Source organism: Paroedura picta, chromosome 9 (assembly GCF_049243985.1).
Source record: "Paroedura picta isolate Pp20150507F chromosome 9, Ppicta_v3.0, whole genome shotgun sequence".
In the NCBI taxonomy this organism is placed as follows: Eukaryota; Metazoa; Chordata; class Lepidosauria; order Squamata; family Gekkonidae; genus Paroedura; species Paroedura picta.
This window is the reverse complement of record NC_135377.1, coordinates 1,220,084-1,245,597: the sequence shown is the minus strand read 5'-3', so window position 1 is coordinate 1,245,597 and position 25,514 is coordinate 1,220,084. Positions and strand designations below refer to the sequence as shown.

Below are 25,514 nucleotides of genomic sequence, written 5' to 3'. Positions count from 1 at the left end.
CCCTCACTTTTGTAGCGTTCTGAAATACGAACCGGGAGACATTGTGTGCAGCTCTAGAGCTTTTTCAAGCAGGTTTGTCCCCATTCAGAGGCTGCCTCCCTCCTGAGAACACCTGGGCCTCAGTTGCTGCAGAGGTAGGAACAGGTGGCCTTGCAGGATGTGGGGTGTGTGTGTGTGTGTGATTGTAATAGTTTTGTAATTGTGATTTTCTGGTGCATGCTTTAAATTGTTGGCTTCTTTGGGAGGTGAGAAAAGTGAGATACAATTTTTGTTTAAAAAAATTATTATCCTGATTAGTAGGCATTGATAAACTAGTGGAGGCTCCTCTTTGAAGGCAGTATACCTCTGAAAACCAGCCAGGGACCAGTGGGAGGCTCTGATGCTCAGCTGTCCTGTTTCTTGAAGGCTGGTGCCTTGGAATGTGGCAGGACCGCAGGAGGGAATTCTGCTGGGAAAGCTCAGTAGGAGCCCGTGTGGTGCACGGCGCAGAGTGTTTGAGGAACTCAGAGTTCAAATTTCAATTCAGCCATGATGCCTCCTAGCTAACCCTGAGCCAATCGCTCTCCCTCACCTACCTCTCAGGGTTGTTGTGAGCAAAAATGGGGGAGAGTGAAACCTGAGCCGCCTGGAATTCCTTGAGTGCAAAATGCATTGTCAGGGCCCCATGTCCCCATTGTGTGTTTGCCCTGCTGAACTTCCGCCTGCCATGCAGCCAATCAAAGCACAGGAGAGGCTGGCTGCTTGGTGCCTTTTCAAGGGCTTCCTGGTCCCTTCCTGACCAGTGGGGGGGGGAGGGGGAGGCAGGGGTGCCAAATCCAGGCCGGGAAACACTGGAGATTTTGGTGTGGGAGGTCAGAGGCCCCAGTACTGCGGAGTCTGCCCTCCAAAGCTGCCGTTTACTCCGGGGGAGGGGGCTGATCCTGCAGATGAGCTGTAGGGATCCCCAGGTCGGACCTGGAGGCTGGCACCCAGGATCGCCATCTGCAGGCTGGGCAACTGCCCCAGAGCCCCCTGCCTCCCCCCAAGCATCCGCTTGCTGCCGGGGGAGTGGGCATTCCCGCCGGGAGGCTGGCATCCTTGGCGAGGGACGGGCCGCCAAGCCCCAGGGAGGCGGGCCCGGAGGCGGCGGCCGGGCAGCTTCCCACCGAGCCCTGCTGCAGGCTGGCAGGCAGGGAGGCAGGCAGGCAGGCAGGGGGCGGCGCCGGGCGCGGGCGGGCAGGCGCGGGCAGGCTGGGCAGGGGCGCTGCGGCCGGGGCCGGTTTCGGCGGCGCGTCGGGCGGGGAGGATGTACGCCTTCTACTCGCTGCTCGTCTACATCTTCTACAGCCTCTTCCGGAAGGATGCCGGCGGCCAGGCCCAGCAGGAGGGCGGCCCGGCGCGCTGCCCCCGGGTAAGGGACGCGGAAGGATCGGGCGGGAGGGGGGCGGGAGGGGGGCGGGAGGGCTGCTGCTGCTGCTGCTGCAGGTGTCCCCTCGCCCGGGGGGTGGGGGGGAGCTGCCCGCGATGGCCGCCCCTGCTCGTTGCACCGGGAGGGGAGGGGAGGGGAGCCCGGGACTCTGACCCTGAGCCCCTGCCGTCCCTCCGGGGGTCTGCCATGCAGGGCAGCGCCAGCCGCTCTCGAGGGGTCCGCCACACGCACCCCCCCCCCACCCCGCCTGGCCCTTTCCAGGCTGCCGGGGCCTCGTGCATGCCAAGCAGAGGCGCTTCCATGGGCAGCCCCATGGGCACCAGGGCACCTCCTTGGCCTGCCCCAGTCAAAGCCCCACAGAACTGCGGCCCTCCTGTTCTCCAGCGGGTCGGTTCTTCTGCTGCACCCACAGAGACGCATCAGGGTCCGGCTTCAGTGGCCCAGCTGTTGGCCGCAGGGAGAGAAAAAGGTCTTTTAAAAGGGGGGAGATCAGTGTGGGGCTCAGGCCGCTAACTGGGAAAGCTGAAGGCAGGCCCAGAGTGACTGTGCACCGTGTGTGTGTGTGTGTGTGTGTGTGTGTGTGTGTGTGTCCTGCCCCGCTCCTGCGGAGGCGCCAGGGTTGCCCCCTATGCCTTTTGCCTGCGGGGGCTGAAGCCATTTGGCGGTGGGCAGTGCCACACCCACCCAGGGCCAGCCCCTGAGAAGCGGCACCCTGGCTCTCTTCCCGTGTGTCCGCAGGGCCTTCTGCCCCTTGGTGCTGCATGGCCAGGCGCGAGGGGTTCCAGTGGTACGGAGGGGTGGGGGGCGGCATCGTGCATCTGCAGTGGGGGGGGGCTTTGCGCAGATATGCCCCTCCCCCTGCCTTCCTGTAAGCAGGCTCTGTGTTAGGACACTGCCGTGGGCTGCAAGACGGGAGGTCTCCCTGCCCTTCTCTTGGGCGCATGAAGCTGCCCTCTGGGTGCCCCAGGGGCAGGGCGTCTCCTCAGACTGGCAGGGGCTCTCCGAAGGATTCCCGGCCATTTGGGCATGGAGTGGTCATCCTTTGTTTTATTCAGCGTGTGGCTCCTGCGTTCTGTAGCCAGGGCGTTCTCGGGTTGGCTGGCAGCGGGGCAAGAGACGTGTGGAGGCGGTTTGCCATTGCCTGCCCCTGGTAGCCGTTGGGGGTCGCCCTTCCCAGGGCTGACCCCGCTTTGCTTTGGTGACCTGACCGGATGGGGCTGGCCTGGGCGGGAAATCCACAGAGAGGGGCCCCGTTAAAAAGATTGCATGCAAGCATGCCTCTGTCCCATCCACTCATGCCTTGCGCCTCTCTCCTGCTCCCTCTCCTACTTGGTGCAGGGACCATCCTCCCCCTCCTGGTGTGAGCAACGGAGCCTGGGAAGCAGGACCCCCCCCCCACTGCCAGGAAGCTACATCAAGCCTGCCTCCTCTCTTTCCCCTGCCCTGGTCCTGTCAACGCCCACGCATGCCGGCCTGAATGATTTTTCCTTTGAAGAACGCTTTCTCCCCTCTTCCCCCTGAGTAGCTGCACCCCCCCTCCAGGAAGCCGCCTTGTACTGATCTATCAGGTCTCTTCAGACCGGCAGCCGCTCTCCAGGTTCTCAGGCAGAAGTCTTTCCCATCACCTCCTACCTTGTGATCTTGGTCTAGTCACAGTCTCCTAGGGATGTTCTCTCAGAGCTCTCTCAGCCCCACCTCCCTCACAGGGTCTCTGCTGTGGGGAGAGGAAGGCAGTTGGAAGCCACTTTGGGCTGTGAAAAGCGGGGTATAAAAACCCAGCCCTCCTTCTCCTTTTCACGGGTGAAGCCAGACTTATTTTGTGGAATGGAAGGTGCGGGGCCGTGTGGGACGTCTGTCAAGAACAGAGGTGGGCCTGCGTGCAGCCTTCTCAGCGCGGCCAGCTCTGTGTGGGTTTCCCACCATTCCATGCACACAACATTTGTGCTTCCTGTGCGGGAAATTCATCAGAACTGACCTGAAGCAGCAGAGCCTCGAGGGCCGGTGGCTGGCCTTGGCTTCTGATGGAGGCGAACTCTTCATGTGCTCAGAAGTCTGTGGCATGTCCTGAGCATAAAAACAGGGTGCAGATGGATGGCAAGGAAGCTGAGCTTCAGGGAGAGAGGCTGGCCCGCTTCCTCCCTGGGCTTGGGAAAAGTGGTCCTTTCCTGCCAGATGAGAGCAGCAAGAGGAATCAGTCTGGATCTTTTCATCAGCCAGCAGGCCCATGGCTTGCTGATGGTGTTTCCATAGCGCCTGTCACCATGGAAACAGAGCAGCTTCCTAACTAGGGTGGCCAGGCCTGGTTTTTTTGGTGGGGAGCTTGCTATTTTGAAAGACTGCCTTTTTGCAGGTCTCTCTGCGTGGAAAGCCCCAGGCATTTCCCAAGCTCACGTATTTGTTTATTGTAAAACCTCCTCAGACTTAATGCTAGCTTCCAGTCGGAGGGGAATCCTGCAAGGCCTTTCTCCTCGGGGGGGGGGGGGGGGGGAGATTGGTTCAGGGAGGGCCCGCCTTCTCGGCCGCCCAGGGAGTGGAGCCGTGGTGGCCGGTGGCTCTGGCCGAAAGCCACTCGGTCAGCCGTGCCAGCCGCTGAAGGCTCTTAATTGCGGGGGATGGGGTGGGGGGACGAAGTGTCACCATCGGAGGGGAAGACCAGCTGGGAATGAGCATTCAAGATGCCAGGCCTGAACTTTCCCGCTCTCTTCCAAAGCCCTCCTTTCCACCATCCCCCGTCTACCTGTCTCAGGTGTGCATTTCCCAGCCTCTTCCATAGGAGCCAAACAAAATGTTCTCTGCGCCTGGCCAAGGAGAGCAGCACACGGTCAGTCTCCCAGCAGGAGTTTTCTGCTGCTCTCAGGAAAAAGGCCCGAGGGTGGGGGGCTCATTTGGTCTCAAGGCATCGCGGAGCCTCTGTCGGGAGAGGTGGGGGATTTTGACAGCTCAACTGGCATCTCCTCCCCCTGCTAGTTTCCAGTGCCCGGGAGAAGCACCACATGCATTTCCTCTAGACTCTGCATTCATCCAGCATGATAGCCACGCGCTCACGGATCTTTGCTTGCAGTTGCTAGAGATGTGTACTGCTGAGGCCAGCTCAGGATCCCAGAGGGCGATGTGGGGGACAGGGAGGGGTTGTGGCTCAGTGGGGGAGCCTCTGCCATGCATGCGGAAGGTCCCAGGTTCAATCCCCGGCAGCCACTCCAGTTGGAAAGGACCAGGCAGGAGGGGATGTAAAACTGCTCTGCCCAAGACCTTGGAAGGCTGCTGTGGGTCAGAGCAGGCAAGACTGTGGGGGAGGATGAGCATCAGTGGCCATCAGCCTCGGTGCTGGAGGGGAACGTCCACCTTCAGACCCAGGAGCCAACGTCAGGCCTTGGCCTCTCTGCCCCCCCTCCCCTTCTCCTCTCCTCTCTCTGAAGCTGGCTGGTGGTGGGGAATGGTCTTCTTCCCAGTTTGGACTGGGGTCATTCTGCATTGGGATGTTCTTGTGGATGATGCCCTGTACCTTGATGCTGAGGCATGTCTCTGACCCCCTTCCTCTGCAGGGCCCCACAGCGTGTCCTCCGGAGCCCCCCAGGAGGACCAAGAAGCCGCAGCAGAAGGACCTCTGGGCAGAGCTGGCAGAGCTAGAGAGTAGGTATCCCGCCCCCTCCCCCCCCACCCCCCGGCCTCCTCGTGCATTCATAGCTGCTCGAATGGCAGGCAAGGCCCAAGGAACATCCAGGCAGACGGCACAGGTGAGGGCACCGCCTGTCAGGTGGGCCCCAGGGGGTGGCCTCATCTGGAGTCTCAGAAAGGATGCCGCAGAGATGGCTCCGGGGTGGAAGCTGGAGCCCATTTCGAAGGGAGGGTCTGGGACAAGAGAGGCAACAAAGGGGGACGTGGGGGAGGTTTATTGCATGATCCACGGGGTGGAGAATGTTAGCAAGGAGAGCTCTCCCTCCCTGGCCCCACACACTTGGATCTGGGGCACCCACTGGATGGGAATGAAGTTCCAGACGGAGGAAAGGGCTGCTTTGCTCCGTTCCTAATTAACTTGCCAGCCTGGTGTCACGGTTAACAGCGGCAGCATCTAATACAGTGAGATGGGTTTGATTCCCCGTTCCTCCACATGTAGCCAGCTGGGTGACATTGGGCTCGCCACAGAACGGATGAAGCTATTCTGCGTGAGCAGTTCTGTCAGGGCTCTCCCACCTCCCTCACAGGGTGTCTGTTGTGGAGAGAGAAAAAGGAAGGAGACTGTAAACTGCTTTGAGGCTCCTTTGGGTAGAGAAAAGCGGCATATAAGAACCAACTCTTCTTCTTCTTCAGTAATCTCAGGGCTCTGCCAGCCTCCCCCCCCCCCTCACAGGGTGTCTGTTGTGGGGAGAGGAAAGGGAAGGTGACTGTAAGCCACTTTGAGCCTCCTTTGGGTAGAGAAAAGGGGCATCTAAGAACCAACTCTTCTTCTTCTTCTTCAGTAAGGACTCTCTCAGCCACCCCTCCTTCACAGGGTGTCTGTTGTGGGGAGAGGAAAGGGAAAGTGAATGGAAGCCGCTTTGAGCCTCCTTCGGGTAGGGAAAAGCGGCCTCTAAGAACCAACTCTTCTTCTTCTTCAGTAATCTCAGGGCTCTCTCGGCCTCACCCACTTCACAGGGTGTCTGTGGTGGGGAGAGGAAGGGAAGGTGATTGGAAGCTGCTTCTGAGGGGGCACCGTAAGAAGGGCTCTGGGCCATGATGATGCTCTCAGAGGAGGGGAGCCGGTCAGCTCCGATGGGGGCCATTTGGCAGTGTGGGTCCTGTCCCCCTTCAGGCAGCTCGGACAGCGAGGGAGGTGGCGGCACCGAGGACGAGGAAGATGAGGAAGGCCCTGGGCTGTTGGGGGAGGCCCCCACGCCCCTCACAGAATTCCGGACCCTCAAAGAAGAGGCTGCTATGCAGCTCGGCCTGGCGGAGAAAGAGCTGCCTGGTGGAAAGGTAACAATTCCCAGCATACTCTGGGGCTTGTCTAGGGGTGGCTGGAGAGGGATGCCGCATGGCCACGAAGAGACCAGTTCAGGGGCGCATGGAGCCATGGCGACCTCCTTCCCACGGCTCCTTCTGCGTGGCCTCTGGGTAACTCCACTCTCTCCCCACACCTGGGCCTCCTTGTCTTCTCTCCCCTTTCCCTCTGCCCCCCCCCAGGCCCCCGAGTCCCCCCTCGTCTCCGTCGTGTCCCACCTGCTCTCCTTCCTGGAGCAGTACACCCAGCTGCAGCAGCTGCAGCAGAAGGCCGGCGAATATCGCTCCCGCCTGCGCAAGGAGGAGAGCCGGCGCCACAAGCAGCTGCGGGGACTGAGGAGGGCCTACCGGCAGCGGGTGAAGGACAAGCTCTGCCTCATCGAGAGCCTGGAGGGGATCATCTCGGAGCAGCAAGGCCTCCTGGAGGGAACCCACGAAGGTGAGTTGGGCCTGCTTGGGGGGGGGGGGGCAGGAGGGTGCTTGGCCTCAGGACCACCTCAGAGTAGCTTGGTTCTCGTTCTCACCAAGAGAGCCAGTGGGTCCTAGCGATCGGTGTGCCAGACTAGCATCTGGGAGACCTGGATTTGAAGCTCTCCTTATGCCAGGGAAGCTCACAGGGTCACCCCGGGCCAGTCACAGGCTCTGCACAATTCCGCAGGGCCTGTAAAACGGAGCTCTCCCTTCAGAATTGACACCTATCTGCCTGCCCGTTCATGGCCCCAAATACCCACCCACCCATCCGTCCATTCACTCCCAAACGGGCCTGAATTTTGGGAGAATTCCAGCAATTATAATAGACGCTCTGTGGAAAGGTTGCTGCTGTTTTAACCTGCCATTATTTATTTAAATTTTATCTGCTTTAATTCCGTGTTTCCTATAATTTTGTACACCGCCATGAGCCGGTTTGCTGGGAGGACGGTGTGAAAATCTAATAAATAAATAAACAAATGGCTCATTCTGTTAGGACCTTCAGAATCAAGGTGCCCCTTCTCTCCTCCGGCCAGGTACGAAGCTGCCCTCAACCTGCCTGCTGTACCCCGTGGCCCCTGCGGGTCTGCATCAGCTGGTGGAGTCTGTCAGCGCCCTCCAAGGGGAGCGGAGCCGGCTGGCAGAGGAGGTGGCCAGCCTCAGGCACCAGGCGGAGGAGCGGGAGAAGGAGAAGCAGCGGCTGGCAGGGGGCTTCCGACGACAGGTGAGATCAGCACCTGGTTCCAACCGTGGCAGCTGCTCTGTGGGGGAAGGGGGGGAGATCTGTGGGAAACAAGTCAAGGTGCACAGGCAGACCTGTCAGAGACTGAGCAGGATGCAGCTTACAGTTGCCAACCTCCAGGCCGGGACTGGAGACCTCCTGCTTTTACAGCTGACCTCCAGGCAACAGAGATCAGTTCCCCTGGAGAAAATGGCTGCTTTGGAGGGGGGACTCTGTGGCCTTGGACCATTCTGAGATCTCCCCTCCCGCAATCCCGTCCTCTCCAGGCTCCACTCCCCAAATCTCTGATGAGCCCCCTCTGAGGTAAAATTTTCTTGCCAAAAGAAAACTGTGCTCCCACACTGAGTGAGATGCCCAAATTGCATGCTTCCTTTGTGGTGAAATAATAAAGCCAGTTGTCCCACCCAGATAATTCGGCTTTTAGCTCAGCACTGGAACCCTGAGGGAGAGTGTCAGACCTTTTCAATATGGCACTGCAGGATTATTTCTATGCCAAGCAAAGTAAAATATTTTATTTAATAAACCGGGAAAGGTTAGTTGGAATGAGGCGATAAAGCTCTGATGTAAAAATCAGTTGTACAGTTTCTAGGTCTAAAATGCAGACTTTTGCGTGGAAGCCTTTTCTTGTCTCTGATATCTTCACAGGAGAGGCTTTTGAGGCTGTGTTTACCACTTCAGTATTTTTCTTTGAATTCCTTTAACCTCCCCTGGTTTCCTTTGAAGGCTGGGATCCTGTTAGTACCCCAGTCTCCCTTCCTTAGGAACACCAGATTCCTCCTAACTCCTGAGAGGACTGAAGTAAGTTCCTCTCACACCAGTAATGGGAAATCCTCACAATTAATTTCCCCCTTTTAATTGGTCAGGGATTTATCTTCTCTCAAAGTTTTCTCCCCTTTGCTTTCACATGATTGGGAAGTCCCACACCACTACTGAAATATCAGTCCCGGTTTTCCTGACAGCTTTCATCTTCTGCTGAATCCAGACAGATTAGTCACGATTGTGTCTAAAATCTCCTCAGAGTAGAGTTTTTACCGCTAAGGCACAGAGAGATCTTCTCTCCATGCAGGTTTCTGCCTTATCACTCTTCCAGCTGTTGCTGGCTAGTCAGAACACCTGGAACAGCCTGTCACTCAAGCTCTCTGCCACAGTGAAGATCTTTCAGATTCCTGATACGCCAGTGCAAGATAGCCCAAACTCAAGGGAAAGGATGTCTGGAGCCCGGGAGAAACACTCACGTGTTTACTGCGCCAAGAGCCAGTAGAACTGCTGGAGGGAGGCGTTCCAAAGCTCTGGGGCAGCTGCTGAGCAGGCCCTGGTGTGATAAAACTGGGACCCCAGGACAGCCAAAGCCAGTTGGGGGCCAGTCTAGCGGGCTCAAAGGGGTCCTTTCTGCCCAGGGGGGTGTGTGGCTGGTGAAAGGCCCTCTTGGCTCCTGGGGCCGCTGACTCTCCTGCCTGTGGCTCTTTTCCCGGCAGATCCAGGACCTGAAGCAGCAAATTGGTGAGCGGGAAGAGGAACTGGAACGCCTCCGGCTGGGCACGGTGAGGAAAGGCCTGGAGAAGGGGGTGGGAGAGGGTTGGCGGGTAGGGCCCAGGAAAGCGCCTTGGGGTCCCCCGCCTTCCCGGAATCCCAAGGGGCCTGACGCTGGCAGAAAGCACTTCCTGGTTCCCTTCCCACCCCAGGGAGTGACGGACTCCGAGAAGCGGATCCACAACCTGACTGTGGAGAACGAGGGCCTGAAGCAGAGCCTGGAGGTTACCCAAGGGCTTCTGCAGCAGCTGGTTACTGTGTCCGCTCAGCCCCCGGCCCTGATGGCCAAGGTAAGGCTCTGCCTCTCGTCCCCCTCCCTCCCGCTTCCAAATCTGCCTCTGATTCTCCACCAGTTGGTCTTTGGGGGCACGGGACACCCAGGAGAAAGGGAGCACGGCCTCCCTCCAGCACTCCTCCACGCTCCCCCCCCATGAGCCAGCAGGGTCACCCTCCTCTTCAGGGACTGCGGAGGCACCTGCTACCTCTCAGCTGCAGCAGGTGGGAAGTGCTGGCACTGCAGACACTGCAGACACGTGGGTGTGCCCTCGCAGGCGTTGGCATGCAGCCGCTGGCTTCTTTGATCTGCCAGCCACGTCCCTGCCGTCCCACCAGACAGTCCTTTTTAGGAGGAGGACAGAGTGTGAGTCTAGCCGGCGGCACCTTTGAGGCCGACAAAGTTGTACTCCTGATGTCCACTCTTGTGTGCCCGTACGCTGCTTCATGGGGCTGCGATGGGTCGGACACGACTTTGCCACTAACAACCACAACGCTGCTGCAGAGGAAGGGAGCTGACGCCAGGGCTCGAACTTGGCTGGCCTTCCAGGTGGCCTCAGGCTTCCTCCTGCGGCTTCAACCCACCTGGGTCCTTTTAGGAGGAGGCAGGGATAGAAAGGCCTTAGACCAGGGATGCTCACTCAGTGGCTCAGGAGCCGCAGGGGACTGCTTGACGTGCCACCTCTGCCCCCCCAAACAGCACCCACCCCATGTTCTGGGAATGCGAGCAAGGTCGTTGCCCAGAGGGTCTTGTGGCTGCCAGGGTTCCCACCGCTGGCTTGAGTGGGGCCTGTGTCAGACGAGGGCCCAGGAAACCTGCCCTGCCTTGCAAGCTTACTGGGCGGCCGTGAGCGAGTCATTCAGCCTTAGCCTAACCTACCTGGCCTGGTTGTTGTGAGGGTAAAATGGAGGGGAGGGAGGAGGGTAAGGCGGGGCTTAAATGGAATAGGTAAATGAATAAAAATATTCAGGTGGGTGGCCTGAATATAACAGAGTGGACATACCCAGTTGAAGCTTATACTCAGAATAAAACATTGTGCGTCTTCAAGGGGCCCTGGACTCAAATTACAATCAGTCTGAGCTGAAAAATATTCTTGCAGTTTAAGAGGCTCATTGTGTAATATATTGAATATCCTGGTCTTTGAGATTTTGTGTTGCTGCATGGGGGTGCTTGGCGGGTGTCATGCCTGGGGCACACAACAGCCCCCTTTAAGTTAAGGGTGATTGCAGAGTTAGCTTTGCAGAGTGTCCTAAGTAAGGAAAAGGCAGAGGAGGGATGGGGGGGGGGGGCTTTAGATCCAACAAAACCTGCAGCTGTGGCTTATTCACTTTCTCTGCCCACTTAAATGCAAGAATTGCAGGCTTTAAACACAGGTGGCTGTAAGAAGCAACGGGGGGGGGGGGGGGGAATCTGCTTGCCCATGGCCCGATTCAAGACTCATGTGCTCCAAACTGGGTTATTGCAAAGCAACTGCTGAACAGCTTGGTGTGGGGGGGGGGGGGGGGAGTCCTGGCCAGTCCCAGCTGCCAGCGGGATTCCCAAGGCGAGAGCCCTCCGAGGCGGCTTGCCCTGGCCTGCCTTCACGTCCTGACCCTGTTGTTTTCCTGGGGGGTCGCCCGTCCAAGCGCGTGCCTCCTTAGCTTCTGATATCTGACTCAGGCTAGCCTGGGCTATCCAGTCAGGTTGAACCCTGATGCAAAGCAGCCACTAGGGGGCGGTGCTGCGCTGTGCTCAGCAAAGAGCGGTTCCTGGGATGACCGCAGCACTCTTCCCAGGAAAACGAAGACCTGCGTACCAGAGTGAAGCAGCTGGAGGCCACCCTGCAGCAGAAGGTGGAGGAGCTCATGTTCCTGGAGGTGCAGATGGACAGGCTGCAGTGGCGCAAGGAGGAGGAAGTGCGCCACATGGATGAGCGCCTGCGTGGACTCCAACTCTCTCTGGAGGCGCACAAGAACCAGCCCCCTGAGGTGCAGGTGAGCACAGCCGTGGCTCCTTCTCTGGCCACTAGAGGGCAGGACCAGCAGCCTCGTGGGGGTTCAGTTCTGCTGTGGAATCTGGTTGGTCTGAAGCAGTGGAACGAATTGAGACCAACAAGTGCTTTGTTCTGGGGAGAGGCTTCTGTGCGCATCTCTCCCGGGATTCTGAAGGAATTTCTGAGTTAGACGGTAGACCAGTTCGGAACAGGGGGTGAGCACTCCAGGGTCCCTCCAGGTTGTTAGGATGCCCGAGAATCAACTCGCACATTTGCTGGGATGATGTGTCACGTGCACACTTTGTAGCATGCAGTAAGGAAGATGCCTGGGGCCAGCCTGCCCATGCAGCTCCGTTGTGTTGGCCCTACAGAGGAACTGGCTGGCCCCTGGGGGAGACGGGAGGCTGGACTGGAGGGACCCTCCCTGGCCTGACCCAGCAGGGCTCTTCTGAGGGTCTTCTCAGGGGAAGGCCTCGGCCTCTCTGCCCTGTGGCTGGCCCTGCAGAGGAACTGGCTGGCCCCTGGGTGAGACGGGAGGCTGGACTGGAGGGACCTCCCTGGTCTGACCCAGCAGGGCTCTTCTGAGGGTCTTCTCAGGGGAAGGCCTCGGCCTCTCTGCCCTGTGGCTGGCCCTGCAGAGGGACTGGCTGGCCCCTGGGTGAGACGGGAGGCTGGACTGGAGGGACCCTCCCTGGCCTGACCCAGCAGGGCTCTTCTGAGGGTCTTCTCAGGGGAAGGCCTCGGCCTCTCTGCCCTGTGGCTGGCCCTGCAGAGGAACTGGCTGGCCCCTGGGTGAGATGGGAGGCTGGACTGGAGGGACCCTCCCTGGCCTGACCCAGCAGGGCTCTTCTGAGGGTCTTCTCAGGGGAAGGCCTCAGCCTCTCTGCCCTGTGGCTGGCCCTGCAGAGGGACTGGCTGGCCCCTGGGTGAGACGGGAGGCTGGACTGGAGGGACCCTTCCTGGCCTGACCCAGCAGGGCTCTTCTGAGGGTCTTCTCAGGGGAAGGCCTTGGCCTCTCTGCCCTGTGGCTGGCCCTGCAGAGGGACTGGCTGGCCCCTGGGTGAGACGGGAGGCTGGACTGGAGGGACCCTCCCTGGCCTGACCCAGCAGGGCTCTTCTGAGGGTCTTCTCAGGGGAAGGCCTCGGCCTCTCTGCCCTGTGGCTGGCCCTGCAGAGGAACTGGCTGGCCCCTGGGTGAGATGGGAGGCTGGACTGGAGGGACCCTCCCTGGCCTGACCCAGCAGGGCTCTTCTGAGGGTCTTCTCAGGGGAAGGCCTCAGCCTCTCTGCCCTGTGGCTGGCCCTGCAGAGGGACTGGCTGGCCCCTGGGTGAGACGGGAGGCTGGACTGGAGGGACCCTTCCTGGCCTGACCCAGCAGGGCTCTTCTGAGGGTCTTCTCAGGGGAAGGCCTTGGCCTCTCTGCCCTGTGGCTGGCCCTGCAGAGGGACTGGCTGGCCCCTGGGTGAGACGGGAGGCTGGACTGGAGGGACCCTCCCTGGCCTGACCCAGCAGGGCTCTTCTGAGGGTCTTCTCAGGGGAAGGCCTCGGCCTCTCTGCCCTGTGGCTGGCCCTGCAGAGGAACTGGCTGGCCCCTGGGTGAGATGGGAGGCTGGACTGGAGGGACCCTCCCTGGCCTGACCCAGCAGGGCTCTTCTGAGGGTCTTCTCAGGGGAAGGCCTCAGCCTCTCTGCCCTGTGGCTGGCCCTGCAGAGGGACTGGCTGGCCCCTGGGTGAGACGGGAGGCTGGACTGGAGGGACCCTTCCTGGCCTGACCCAGCAGGGCTCTTCTGAGGGTCTTCTCAGGGGAAGGCCTTGGCCTCTCTGCCCTGTGGCTGGCCCTGCAGAGGGACTGGCTGGCCCCTGGGTGAGACGGGAGGCTGGACTGGAGGGACCCTCCCTGGCCTGACCCAACAGGGCTCTTCTGAGGGTCTTCTCAGGGGAAGGCCTTGGCCTCTCTGCCCTGTGGCTGGCCCTGCAGAGGAACTGGCTGGCCCCTGGGTGAGACGGGAGGCTGGACTGGAGGGACCCTCCCTGGCCTGACCCAGCAGGGCTCTTCTGAGGGTCTTCTCAGGGGAAGGCCTCGGCCTCCCTGCCCTGTGGCTGGCCCTGCAGAGGAACTGGCTGGCCCCTGGGTGAGACGGGAGGCTGGACTGGAGGGACCCTCCCTGGCCTGACCCAGCAGGGCTCTTCTGAGGGTCTTCTCAGGGGAAGGCCTCGGCCTCCCTGCCCCGTGGCTGGCCCTGCAGAGGAACTGGCTGGCCCCTGGGGGAGACGGGAGGCTGGACTGGAGGGACCCTCCCTGGCCTGACCCAGCAGGGCTCTTCTGAGGGTCTTCTCGGGGGAAGGCCTCGGCCTCCCTGCCCCGTGGCTGGCCCTGCAGAGGAACTGGCTGGCCCCTGGGTGAGACGGGAGGCTGGACTGGAGGGGCCCTCCCTGGCCTGACCCAGCAGGGCTCTTCTGAGGGTCTTCTCAGGGGAAGGCCTCGGCCTCTCTGCCCTGTGGCTGGCCCTGCAGAGGGACTGGCTGGCCCCTGGGTGAGACGGGAGGCTGGACTGGAGGGACCCTCCCTGGCCTGACCCAGCAGGGCTCTTTTGAGGGTCTTCTCAGGGGAAGGCCTCGGCCTCTCTGCCCTGTGGCTGGCCCTGCAGAGGAACTGGCTGGCCCCTGGGTGAGACGGGAGGCTGGACTGGAGGGACCCTCCCTGGCCTGACCCAGCAGGGCTCTTCTGAGGGTCTTCTCAGGGGAAGGCCTTTGCCTCTCTGCCCTGTGGCTGGACCTGCAGAGGAACTGGCTGGCCCCTGGGTGAGACGGGAGGCTGGACTGGAGGGACCCTCCCTGGCCTGACCCAGCAGGGCTCTTCTGAGGGTCTTCTCAGAGGAAGGCCTCGGCCTCCCTGCCCTGTGGCTGGCCCTGCAGAGGAACTGGCTGGCCCCTGGGTGAGACGGGAGGCTGGACTGGAGGGACCCTCCCTGGCCTGACCCAGCAGGGCTCTTCTGAGGGTCTTCTCAGGGGAAGGCCTCGGGCTCTCTGCCCTGTGTCTGGCCCTGCAGAGGAACTGGCTGGCCCCTGGGTGAGACGGGAGGCTGGACTGGAGGGACCCTCCCTGGCCTGACCCAGCAGGGCTCTTCTGAGGGTCTTCTCAGGGGAAGGCCTCGGCCTCCCTGCCCTGTGGCTGGCCCTGCAGAGGAACTGGCTGGCCCCTGGGTGAGACGGGAGGCTGGACTGGAGGGACCCTCCCTGGCCTGACCCAGCAGGGCTCTTCTGAGGGTCTTCTCAGGGGAAGGCTTCGGCCTCTCTGCCCTGTGGCTGGCCCTGCAGAGGAACTGGCTGGCCCCTGGGTGAGACGGGAGGCTGGACTGGAGGGACCCTCCCTGGCCTAGAAGAGGGCTGGGGGGTTCCGCAGTTTAAAGCAGGACTTGCCGGGGTGGGGGCCAGGATTGCAGCCCGTTCTAGGCCTCATGTCCCTTCTGCCCCGCACAGTACATCACCCAGATGGTGGAGGTGGATTCCCCACGCACCCTGCAGAGCCTGGCGGAAGCAGAGGAGCGGAATAGGACCCTGATGGCCCAGCTCTCTATCCATGTTGAGCGGTGCCAGCAGCTGACAGAACAGCTGCAGAGCTCGGATGAGGTGGCGGCCGGCCTGCGGCACAAGGTGAGTGGGACCCGGGTTCAAGTCATGCTGCCTAGCAGCAGGGCTTTCGGAGCTCTGCCTGGTCCTGTCCCAATAGCAACCGCTCCGGATTTTGAAGGCATTGCCATTCTAGGGTGTGCTGATTGGAGAACTGCTTGGGCAGAAGAAATCCCATGACGCTCTGATCTGGCAAGGCTGAATCCAGAGAGTCAGGAGGGTATGGTATTACGGACACATCTCCCGGATGCTTCCTGGTGCATCAAAGTTCACGTAATATATCGACATCTGTCAAGATGATTTTGAAGCCCTTAAAGTGCTCCCACTCAGAGGCTTAGTGAGAGCAGCAGGCCAGGCAGAGCAGCACAGTTGAGGGTCCTTGCTGCATAGGTGCATGCACCTGTATTCTGACCGAAGGCCTCTCCCCCCACCCCTCACCCCTGGCAGATTTCTGCCTACGAGGCAGAGATCGCAGGGCTCCGGCAGGACCTGCTGCAGGAAATCCACCAGCTGGAAGCACGGAAGGAAGAGGCGATCCGCGAGGCCTCCCAGTGTTCTGAGCAACACCTGCAGCACCTGCGGGAGCAGCTTGCAGGTAGGACTGGCCCTGCTCTGGCTGGGTCTTCTGCACAAATCACCTCCGCTCTAGGGGGAGAGGAGGAGAGGAGGAGCGGCTTCTAATACCCCCCTTTTCTCTCCCCGAAGGAGTCTCAAAGCAGCCCACTCAAGCACCTTCCCCTTCCTCTCCCCACAGCAGGACCCTGGTGGGGTGATGGGGCTGAGGGGGCTCTAAGGGAACTGCTCTGTGAGAACAGTTCTGTGACTAGCCCAGAGTCATCCAGCAGACTGCATGTGGAGGGGGACTGGGGTATAAACTGGACTCTCCAGATTAGATTAGAGGTGCCCACCCTGAACTGCAGCACCAGGCAGGTCTCAGCAGCCCAGACAAGCAGAGGCGGGGGCGGGGGCTGTCTCCTCAGGGTGGCACCCATTGGTGGGTGGGGCACTTGGGTGGCAGGAGCAGCCTTGCAACCAGTTTTGGTGGGCAGGTAATAGAAAACACACCTTTCCCCCCTCCAGAGATCGCAAGCAGGGGGGAGGGGAGGGGTCTTTGAGCCGGGGGTAGGAGAAGGCCGGTATGAACTTTGGGGCCGGCATGGGAGGCTGTGTCCACGCTTGGTTTTTAAATAGATCAACAGAGGCCTGCTTCCCGGCAGAGGGACACCCCGTCCTACTGGACGGCTTTGGGCAAATATTCTGTCTGCGCCGAGCCCGCCTCGCAGGCTTGTTGTGAAGATAATACCGTATGCACTTGGCGTAGGGCTGCCAGCTCCTTACTGGGACCCTCCTGGTGCTCTGGGGGTTGGGTAGCGGTGGTCATCCCCAGAGGGGAAATATTCTCCAGGGAACCACTCTTGGCTGTCTGGAGGTCAGTCATAATTTCTGGAGCCCTCCGGGCCCCGCCCGTCACAGAGGAGGGGGCGGGCTAACCGAGGAACCTTCTGTTTCTCCTCCTGCTTCCCTCCAGGTGTGCGCCAGCGTCTGGACATGCTCCAGCCCCTCCTCAGGGGCATGAAATCCGACTACCACAGCCTGCGCGGACAGGTGCACAGCTTTGCCGACTGTTACGAAGCCGCCCTCAGTGAGGCCCGGCAGCAGGTGAGATCCTGGGCCAAAGGCCGGGCCGGGGCTTGGGTTCGAGAGGGCCTTTCTCTGCTGTGCCAAAGAGGCAGCCTTTGGGGCATGGCAGCTGAGCGGGGCATCTTGGCTGCGGCAGGATACCTGTGGGGCAAGGAAGGGTGGGGAAAGAGGGCGTGAGGAGGCCCAGGGGTGTGGCTGCCCCACAAGGGCGTGCAAAGGGGTCTGTGTGTCTTTTGCTCCCTCTGAAGCGGAAGAGGGGTGGGGTGGGGTGGTGCTTGTGGGAAGCAGCCTCCCTCCCTCCCTCGCAGTGCCCAGCCCAGCCCAGCCCAGCCTGGCTCTCTCGCCCCTCCAGATGTGCTCGGCCCTGGAAGAGGCCTCGCGGGCCAATCAGTGGCTGCAGGGGCGCTACCAGCGGGAGGCGCTGCTTCACAAGAAGTGCCAAGACCAGCTGCTGGAGCTGAAAGGTGCCGGTGGGGCGGGGTTGGGTTGGGGGCCTTCCAGGGAAGGGGTCTTCTTCAGAGCAGGCAGGAACTCTTGGTGACCCTCCTGCCATCCCCCCTCTCAGCTCGGCAGCTCTGGCGAAAGGCCATTCGCTCCATGCTGAAGGTGCCATGCTCAGTTTGTAGGCAAATGGGGTAGGCGGTGGGCTGACACCACAGTCACCAGCCAATAGGTCCTGGCAAGGTCACCCTGAGGCACCTTCTGCATGCCCACCCCCTTCATTCGGCCCAACAGGAGAATGACGGCCAGGTCTCCAGGCAGCCTACAGCCCTCTGCCCCTGAGACCTGGCAAGGCCCTTCACCACGAGACGACTCTTGGAGGGCACTCATCAGAAGCCACTGGAGGGCACTCAGCGGACCCCCCCCCAGGCAGTTCAGGGCTGGGGACCTTGTTCTCCCCCACCCCATTTTGTCCCCCTCTCGAGAACCCTGAGAGGTAGGCTGGGAGAAGAGACAGGCCACCCAGAGAGCTCCGTGGCTGAGTGGAGATTAGGACCTGACATTTCTTCTGCTGCCCTGACCTGGAGAGCCATGGCGAGATCTCAGAAGATAAGCAGGGCCAACCCTGGCTATTATTGGGGGGGGGGGAGACCTCCAGGGATTTGGGTGGCAGTTCCTCCAAGGAACACTGGGAGGGGGTCATGACACGGAGGCCGGTCACCTCCGACCGTCCCTTGCTTGGCTGCTGGACAAGCCTCCGTTCTCCTGGCTGCGTGGCACTCGCGCCATATACAGCTAATAAAATAAATAATTTGGTCTGCACCCCCCCTCTCCCCGAAGGCAACATCCGGGTGCTGTGCCGCCTGAAGCCGCTGACGGGCGCCGATCAGCAGGAGGGGGAGGCAGGAGCCACCGTGGGTGCCGACCCGGCGGACAACGGCTGCGTGACAGCCTGCTACAAGGGCAAGGAGCGCTCCTTCCAGCTGGACAAGGTTTTCCTCCCGCAGGCCACCCAGGAAGAGGTGAGGCTCCCAGCACGACCCGCCTTTGGCCACCCCGGCCCCCGGCCCAGCGAGTGGGCAGCTGAGGAGGGGGAGGGGCCGGAGAGAGAGAGAGAGAGAGAGAGAGCCTTCCAGAGGGGGGTGGCCTCCAGCAGCACAGAGCTTGGGGGGGTCTCTTCAGCAGGCCTTTGCCAGAGCGGTGGGTGTTCTCGGGCACACAAAAGGAGGGCTGTTCTGGAACAAGCATTTCCATTGTCAGTCCCGTGTCTGTCCTTTGGAGACAGGATCGCCAGCTCCAGGTTGGGAAACTGCAGGAGATTTGGGGACCCCCTCTGCCCCCCCCCCCTCCCAAGCAGCTCTTTTCTCCTGGGGAACTGATCTCTGCCGTCCAGAGATGGGCTGTCATTTTAGGGATGCTTATTGGGGGGCGCTTCCCCCCCCTACACAGGCACCCAGATCATGCGGGGAGGCCGGGATCCTGAACCAGGGAGACAGAAAGAGGGGAGTTCTTTAAACTCATTTGCTCTCTCAGAACTGTCCCTGTCCCTTTTTACCTGTGGGGGGGAAAGACTGTTAGGGAGGATTTTGCAGTGGCAACTGGCTAGCAGGGAAAGGGTTAAGAAATCAGGCCCCTTCCCCATTCAGAATCCCAGATTTAGGGGTGGGTGGGTGGGAAATCAGTGGTGGCCCACAGGGAGTTGGGGAGGGTACATGCAGCATTGGGGGGTGGGGCAGAGGGACCTGGAAAAGGAAGGACCCTTCAGAATCTGGCAAAGGGAGCCTTGACCCCTGGAAGCGGAGACCCTCCTTGGTCTCTGGAACTCAGAAGTAACAGTGATCCCAATCCAATGCCCAAATGGCGATCTGGGGCTTTGTCCTCCTTTGCCAAGGCGTGTTCCAGAAGGTGTCTGTGGGCGTCTTCCTGCCTGTGCCAGGCTGGCCCCCTCTGGGTGTGGCTCCTCTGTGGCCCCTTCTCAACGCCTGAGTTCCCTTGCGGGAAGGAACGGCACACGTCAGCGGGACAGCCGGAGTTGGGGTGGCCGCGGCAGCAGAGAACTGGCCCTCCCCGGCCAGCAGCCGCTTTCTTCGGCCACAACCGACTCTGCTTGTTCCACGCCACGGCCCGGTGCCAGCCCTCCAGCCAGCCAGTCCTCCAGCCCTCACGCCTGCTCTGTAAGCCTCCCGGTCTCCCTCCGCAGGTCTTCCAGGAGATTGAGGCCCTCGTCATGTCCTGCCTGAGCGGCTACAACGTCTGCATCTTCGCCTACGGGCAGACTGGCTCCGGCAAGACCTACACCATGGAGGTGGGGAGACCCTGCGGCCTTTGCTCTGAGCATGACGCCCACTCAGCCACGCAGGCGTGCCGCACTGCAGGGAGGCGGCTGGCGGTGACTCTCCCGGGTTTGTGGGCTCAGAGCAAACGTGTGGCGGGGGGGGGTCGTGACCTTGACCTTGGGAGAGAGGAACTTGTCTGGGTCTTGAAGTCTTGGGGGGGGGGGCTGCGGCTCAGTGGCAGAGGCTCTTCCTGGCATGCAGAAGGTCCCAGATTCAATCCTGGAATCTCCTGAGAGAACAGCCCTAAGAGAACTGTGATCCTCCCAGGGGCACAAGGGGATTGGTGACATGAGGGACCTCTGCCTGAGGCTCTGGAGAGGTTTCAAAGGTTGGCAGGGAGCCATTTCTGTCTGTGTAATTAACTGATTCATTGATTGATGTACCGCCCTCCCCAGCAGCTCAGGGTGGTGTGCAATCATAGTCCACGAGCTTTAGAGAAACTTTCAAGAACAAATCTAGAGTCCAGTGGCCCCTTTAAGACCAACGGAGTTATGAGCTTTCATGTGCATGCGCATGCCACTGGACTCCGGATGTGCCCTGCTGCTTCAGGCCAACACGGCTTCCCACTTGAAACAATCATTAAAGATTTGTAAAACTTTGACCCGGAGCTCTGGAGAGCCACTGCCGCCCACTGCTGCGTTCCCCAGGTGTTTTGTGCCGAGAGGGAGCCAGGTGCTGCGTGTGACCTCGAGGTGCAGCAGAGAATGTGCAGGCGTTGACATTACGAGGACAAGGAACGGGGGTGGGTGGGACCGAGGGGCAGGCCGAGATGGGGCAGCTTTGCAGGGAACGGAGGCCTGGACCCTTGCCGGAGTCCCGCCTCCCACTCCCCTCCCTCGTTTCTTCTTCCAGGGCGTTCCAGGCGACCCGGGGATCAGCCAGCGCGCCCTGCAGGCCCTCTTCCGGGAGATGGAGGCCAGGGAGGAGGGCTGGCAGCACTCGGTCTGCCTCAGCATGGTGGAGATCTACAATGAGGCCATCAGGTGAGGGACGCCAGACGCACCCGCTGCCTCCTGAGGCCCTTCTGTCACTGGCGGCTGGTCACAACAGAGCACTCGCTTGCAACGTCTCGGGCTTCTGCATGTGGGGAACGTCCGGTTGCCACCACACTCTGCCGCACATGGCTGTTCTCAAGGGGAAGGTCGACCCCTGCCAGCCTCTCTGTGGCCTGGAGACGGCGGAGAGGAGGGAGGGAGGGAGGGAGGGAGGGAGGCTCCGGAGGGGAAACACCTGGCCTTGGGGTGCCCTGGAGCACTGCTTCTGCATGCCACAATTCTGTCATCAGGAAAACTGCATCAATCTTGGGAGCCAATCCTGTGCTTTCTCAGTCTGGCCTACCTTCAAGGGTGGTTGTCAGGATGGAGTGAAGGATGGGAAAGTCTTGAATATGTCGGTAAAAGGAAGAGCTGAAAGCTATCTTGACTGCCGTGTGGCTCGGGAAATTTCCAGGTCTCAGTAGCAGCAAAGAGCTGCTTTTTTGTATCCCACTTTTCACTGAAGGAGTCTCAAGGTGTTTACAAATCGCCTCCCCTTCCTCTCCCCACAACAGACATCCTGTGAGGTAGGTGATGAGGCTGAGAGAGCTCTGAGAGAACTGTGCCTGGCCATCATCCCAAGCCAGCTCTCACGCCAAGGGAGGCCGATGCCCAGGGTCGCATCCTGCACTTTGTTTCCCAGGTGCAGGGTTTGCACGGTGTGTCCAGGGCCACACCCTGCCTGCAGCAGAATCCAAGCGCTGATTCTGCATACATTCTGCTTCCGATTAAATCAGGAAAGGAGAATCTTTGAGCCCAAAGGAGTCATGATACTTTGCTTTCCTCTCACTGCAAGGCCTGGAAGGAAAGACCAACCGCGATGGTCGTTCCTCTACATTCCCCTCCTCCGCTCCTCCCTCCCATGATGCTGAATCCATGCGCCTCTGGGGGGCAGCAAGAGGGTCTCAAGCTCAGCTCCCTGGAGACCCTGACAGGAGGGAGGGCTCTGAAAGAAGAGCTCAGCCCCTGAGGGGCTGCGAGGGGAGTCCGGCTGAAAGAGCAGCAAGCTGGCTTTAACTTCTCCTGGAGGTCACGAAGGCTGCCCTCTAATGCCCACAACAAGGGGGCTGACAGACGCCAGGGTCACCGGAAGGGGGAGACCTCAGCTGAGCTCATTGGCCCCGGAATAAAAGGGTTGTGGCGGGTGGAGAAAAGTTTCCAAAGCTCTTCCCACTCTGGCCAGGGACCGGCAGGCGGGAGAGGGGCTGGCCTGCCCAGAGCGAGCTGGAAGGGCTTCCGACCGGGGCGAGGGGGGCCGACAGAGCAGGAGGGTGGGGGGCTCAAGGCTATAGAATCACAGAATCATAGAGTTGGAAGGGGCCACGCAGGCCATCTAGTCCAACCCCCTGCTCAACGCAGGATCAGCCCAGAGCATCCTGAAGCATCCCAGAAAAGTGTGTATCCCGCCTATCCCAGGGCTAGCTGACAAGCCCCATCTGGAAGCTCCGTGGGGTCCAGCCTGGCCAGTGCTTGGACAGGAGACCACAAAGAGGCGGGCAATGGCAGAGCCCCTCTTGCCTTGGAAGCCCCCTGGCCTTCCTGGGAGGAGTCCGGTGGCACTTCTAAGGCCATCCAGTGCAGACCCTGAGGGGCATCAGCCTGTGAGGTGGGACCAGAGGCCCTCACTGAGTCCTCCAAGTCTGTTTGTAAACTCTTTTGTTATGCTGAATGCTAACGAGCTGCCATTCACAGGTCCTGCAAACTGCCTCAATTGAATCTGCACTATCTCAATGGCTCCTTACCTGGCTCTCATTAGCTTTTCCTGGCCCCGCCCTCCCCACCCCTCCCCCCTGCCTGCCTGGACTGGCTGGAGACATGGGGCGAAGGGCCCAGGAGAGGCCGTGGACTTGGACTTCGTTGCGCTGCTTCAGACCAACATGGCAACACCCGTGAATCTGGGCTTGCTTTTATTTGAGTCCAGTGGCACCACGAGGAGTGTGCACGCGCACGAAAGCTTTTACCCAGAAGAAAACTTGGCTGGTCTTAAAAATGCATGCACGTGCAAGCTTATGGCAGGAAGAATACCAGTGGAACAGGCTTCCTCGGGAGGTGGTGGGCTCTCCTTCCTTGCAAGTTTTTACGCAGAGGCTAGAGAGCCATCTGACCGAGAGGCTGAGCCTGTGAATTTAGGCAGAGGGCAGGAGGGGACTGTGTCTATGCTTGGCTCTTGGGGCCCCTTCTTGCCTGCCCAGGGAAATGCCGATCGCCACATTGGGGTTGGGAGGCCGATTTCCTCCAGGCCAGATTGGCAAGGGATTCTGGGTTATTTGGGACACATCTGGGCATGGAATTGGGGTCACTGTGGGTGGGCAGGGAGTTGTGAATTTCCTGCATTGTGCAGGGGGTTGGACTAGATGACCCTGGATGTCCCTCCCAGCGCTATGACTCTAATCAAATGTTGATGGTTTGCAGGGTGCCCTTGGACTCAAGCTTTGTTCTGCTGCTTCAGACCAACATGGTGATCCCCCCAGATCTAAATTTTGAAGTGTGAATTCCATAATGTTGGCCAGCTCCCAGCAGGGCCAATTCCCTTATGCCCCACCCCACCCCCATTCCCTGGAAGTTTCAGACCCATTCTCTTCCCCCCCCCACCCCGACCACAGTTTGGGATGCTGTGCGCTCAAGGCATGGGCATGTTGGCTGCCACACTGGGGAAGTTCCAACAGAGAGCCCCCCAGGGGGGAGTGGAGGGTCAGATCTGAGTCTGGGGCCTCCCCTTTGCTCTCCCTCTCCAGGGACCTCCTGGCCAAGGACCCCCATGAAAAGCTGGATGTCAAGTTGAACCCGGATGGGAGCGGCCAGCTTTATGTGCCCGGCCTGACCTGCGTGGGAGTGGGCAGCTTCCGGGAGATCAAGAAGGTACCCCACAAAGGGAGGAGGGATTGGAAGGGGCTCTAGTAGTGTGTGTAGGTGGGGTGGGGTGTGAAGTGGGTGCTGTTGGGGTGGGTGATGCTGCAGCCTGTCTTTGGGGGGCTTTCTGCCCTTACTGCCAGGGCCTGGGTTCTAATCTCTGATTTCCCTCTGGGTGACCTTTTCGCAATGAAAGGAAGGCTCTGGGTGTGTTCGTGGGGTCCCTGAGGAAGTGAGCCAGGACTCCTGCAGGCCCTGCCCGGCCACAAGATCTGGCTGGGAGGGAGCCGAGCGCTGGCTCTGGTGGGGAGCTGCTTGCTGGCCAGGAGGCCTCCCTCTGCTCTCATCCTGCAGGGCTCTGGCACAACAGCTGTCCTGGGGAGGGGTCTGGGTTCGGGGGGGCTGCTTCCCCCTTCCTCCAAGGCTGATGTGGCCGCCCCCTTCCTTCCCCCCTGCCCCATAGATGCTCTCGCTGGGGAAGCGGAACCGGGTGACGTCTTCCACTCACATGAACGAGCACAGTTCCCGCTCCCACGCTCTGCTCACCGTCACCTTCACCAGCACTGAGCTGGCCACAGGCACCAAGACCACAGGTAGGTCCACCTGGAGGCTGGCGTCCCTCGGACCTGCTCTGTCCCCCTCCAGCTGTTCTCTGTGGCTGGAACCCCCCAGTTTCTGCTGCCGCCCTGCGTCTTTCTGACTCTGGGCCTGAACCTCTGGCGGTGGCTGCCTACAGCAGATGCTGCAGACGCGTCCCCGTTGGAGCAGGGCTGCTGTCCATCCGTCTGTCCGTCCTCCTCCTCCTCCAACCCGGTCTCTCTCCTCCCTCCCTCCCAGGGAAGCTGAACCTGGTGGACCTGGCTGGCTCCGAGCGGGTGTGGAAGTCGGGGGCGCAAGGGGAGCGGCTGAAAGAGGCCCAGAACATCAACAGGTCGCTGCTGGCCTTGGGGGAGGTGATCCAGGCGCTGCGGGCCAAGCAGACTCACGTCCCCTTCCGCAACTCCAAGCTCACCTACCTGCTGCAGGACTCCCTGGGCAAGGGGAGCAAGACGGTCATGCTGGTGCAGGTGAGGGCAGGGATCGGGGCCAGCCGGCAGGGGGGGGTGCCTGCCGCTGCTGAGGAGGGCTGGCTGTTCCCAGGGCCCCCTTTCCCTCACCGCTTGCCTTTTCCTCCCTAGATTTCCCCCTTGGAGAAGAACCTGGGGGAGTCCATCTGCTCCCTCAAGTTTGCCCAGCGAGTCTGCAAAGTGGAGCTGGGCCCGGCCTCCTGTCGCGTGGACTCCTCTGCCCAGCGTGAGGCTTGAGCCGGCCAAGCCCCCCCCCCCTCCAGCCTTGCAGAAGGAGGCCGCAGCCGGTCCCAAGGGCAGGAAAGACACCCCCCCCACACACACACATTCTCTGTCCAGCCTGAGGGCCATTCCCCACCCCCAGAGAGGCCTGCTTTGCTCCCCCCCCCCCCCCCGGAAGCCCAACCTGGATAGCCCAGGCACATTTTGGAAGCCAAGCAGCTGGCTCGCACTTGGGGGGGGGTGTGACCTCCAGGAGCACCAGGGCAGGCAACGGCCAGGCACCTCCAAATGTCCCCCGTCCGGCATGGAAACAGTCCTCTGATCCCCTGGTTACATTACACTCATGCTACAGGATAAGGAAGTCCCCTGCCGGTCATTCCTTGCCTGAAGAGCCCCAAGGCCCATTCTGGGGGCTTCTGGGTGCCCCTCTGTGCCTGGCTCTTTGCGCTCCCGCCCCTCCCCTCCAGTGGGAGCCCCCCTCCCTTCCGTCTGATGCTGGAGGGTTGCTGTTTTGTTTGGCCCTCCTCTCCCCCTCCCCCTCCCCCTCCCCCTCCCCCTGTCCAGCAGCAGGGACTGCTCTTTCTGGACCAAGAGCTCAACCGGCAATTCCTTACGTACCCCAAGAATATTTTATTGGAAATATTACCTGCCTAAGGTACTTCTGCCTAAGGTACTTGAAGAGATTTTTATTCTCTGCAATGTTTATTATAAATATTTAATATATGAGGAATTGTTATTCTGAATTATAGTAAAAGAAGATATTGGTCTGAGGACAGTAGCTTATAGAGAGAAATATGCTAAGAGGGGAAATGTAAACCATATACTGAATTTGGAGTATCAAGAGAATTCTTTCTTTGAAATTACTCGATTGTTTAAACTGTGCTCAATATTATGCCAAACATTAAAAGTTGTTCCAAGTTTA

At 60.3% G+C, this 25,514-nt stretch overlaps 1 protein-coding gene across 1 annotated transcript; it reads left to right on the top strand.

The window, feature by feature from the left end:
* Nucleotides 1-1,074: 1,074 nt before the first annotated feature.
* On the top strand, nt 1,075-25,514 carry KIFC2 (kinesin family member C2). Its single transcript, XM_077353487.1, has 19 exons — nt 1,075-1,390; nt 4,951-5,038; nt 6,198-6,361; nt 6,569-6,824; nt 7,390-7,577; nt 9,071-9,136; nt 9,278-9,415; nt 11,175-11,372; nt 14,852-15,025; nt 15,449-15,596; nt 16,530-16,660; nt 16,995-17,106; nt 17,924-18,105; nt 19,284-19,388; nt 20,272-20,402; nt 23,189-23,312; nt 23,767-23,896; nt 24,141-24,370; nt 24,482-25,514. The coding sequence occupies exons 1-19, from the start codon at nt 1,286-1,288 to the stop codon at nt 24,605-24,607; spliced, it is 2,796 nt and encodes a 931-aa protein (XP_077209602.1). The 5' UTR covers nt 1,075-1,285; the 3' UTR covers nt 24,608-25,514.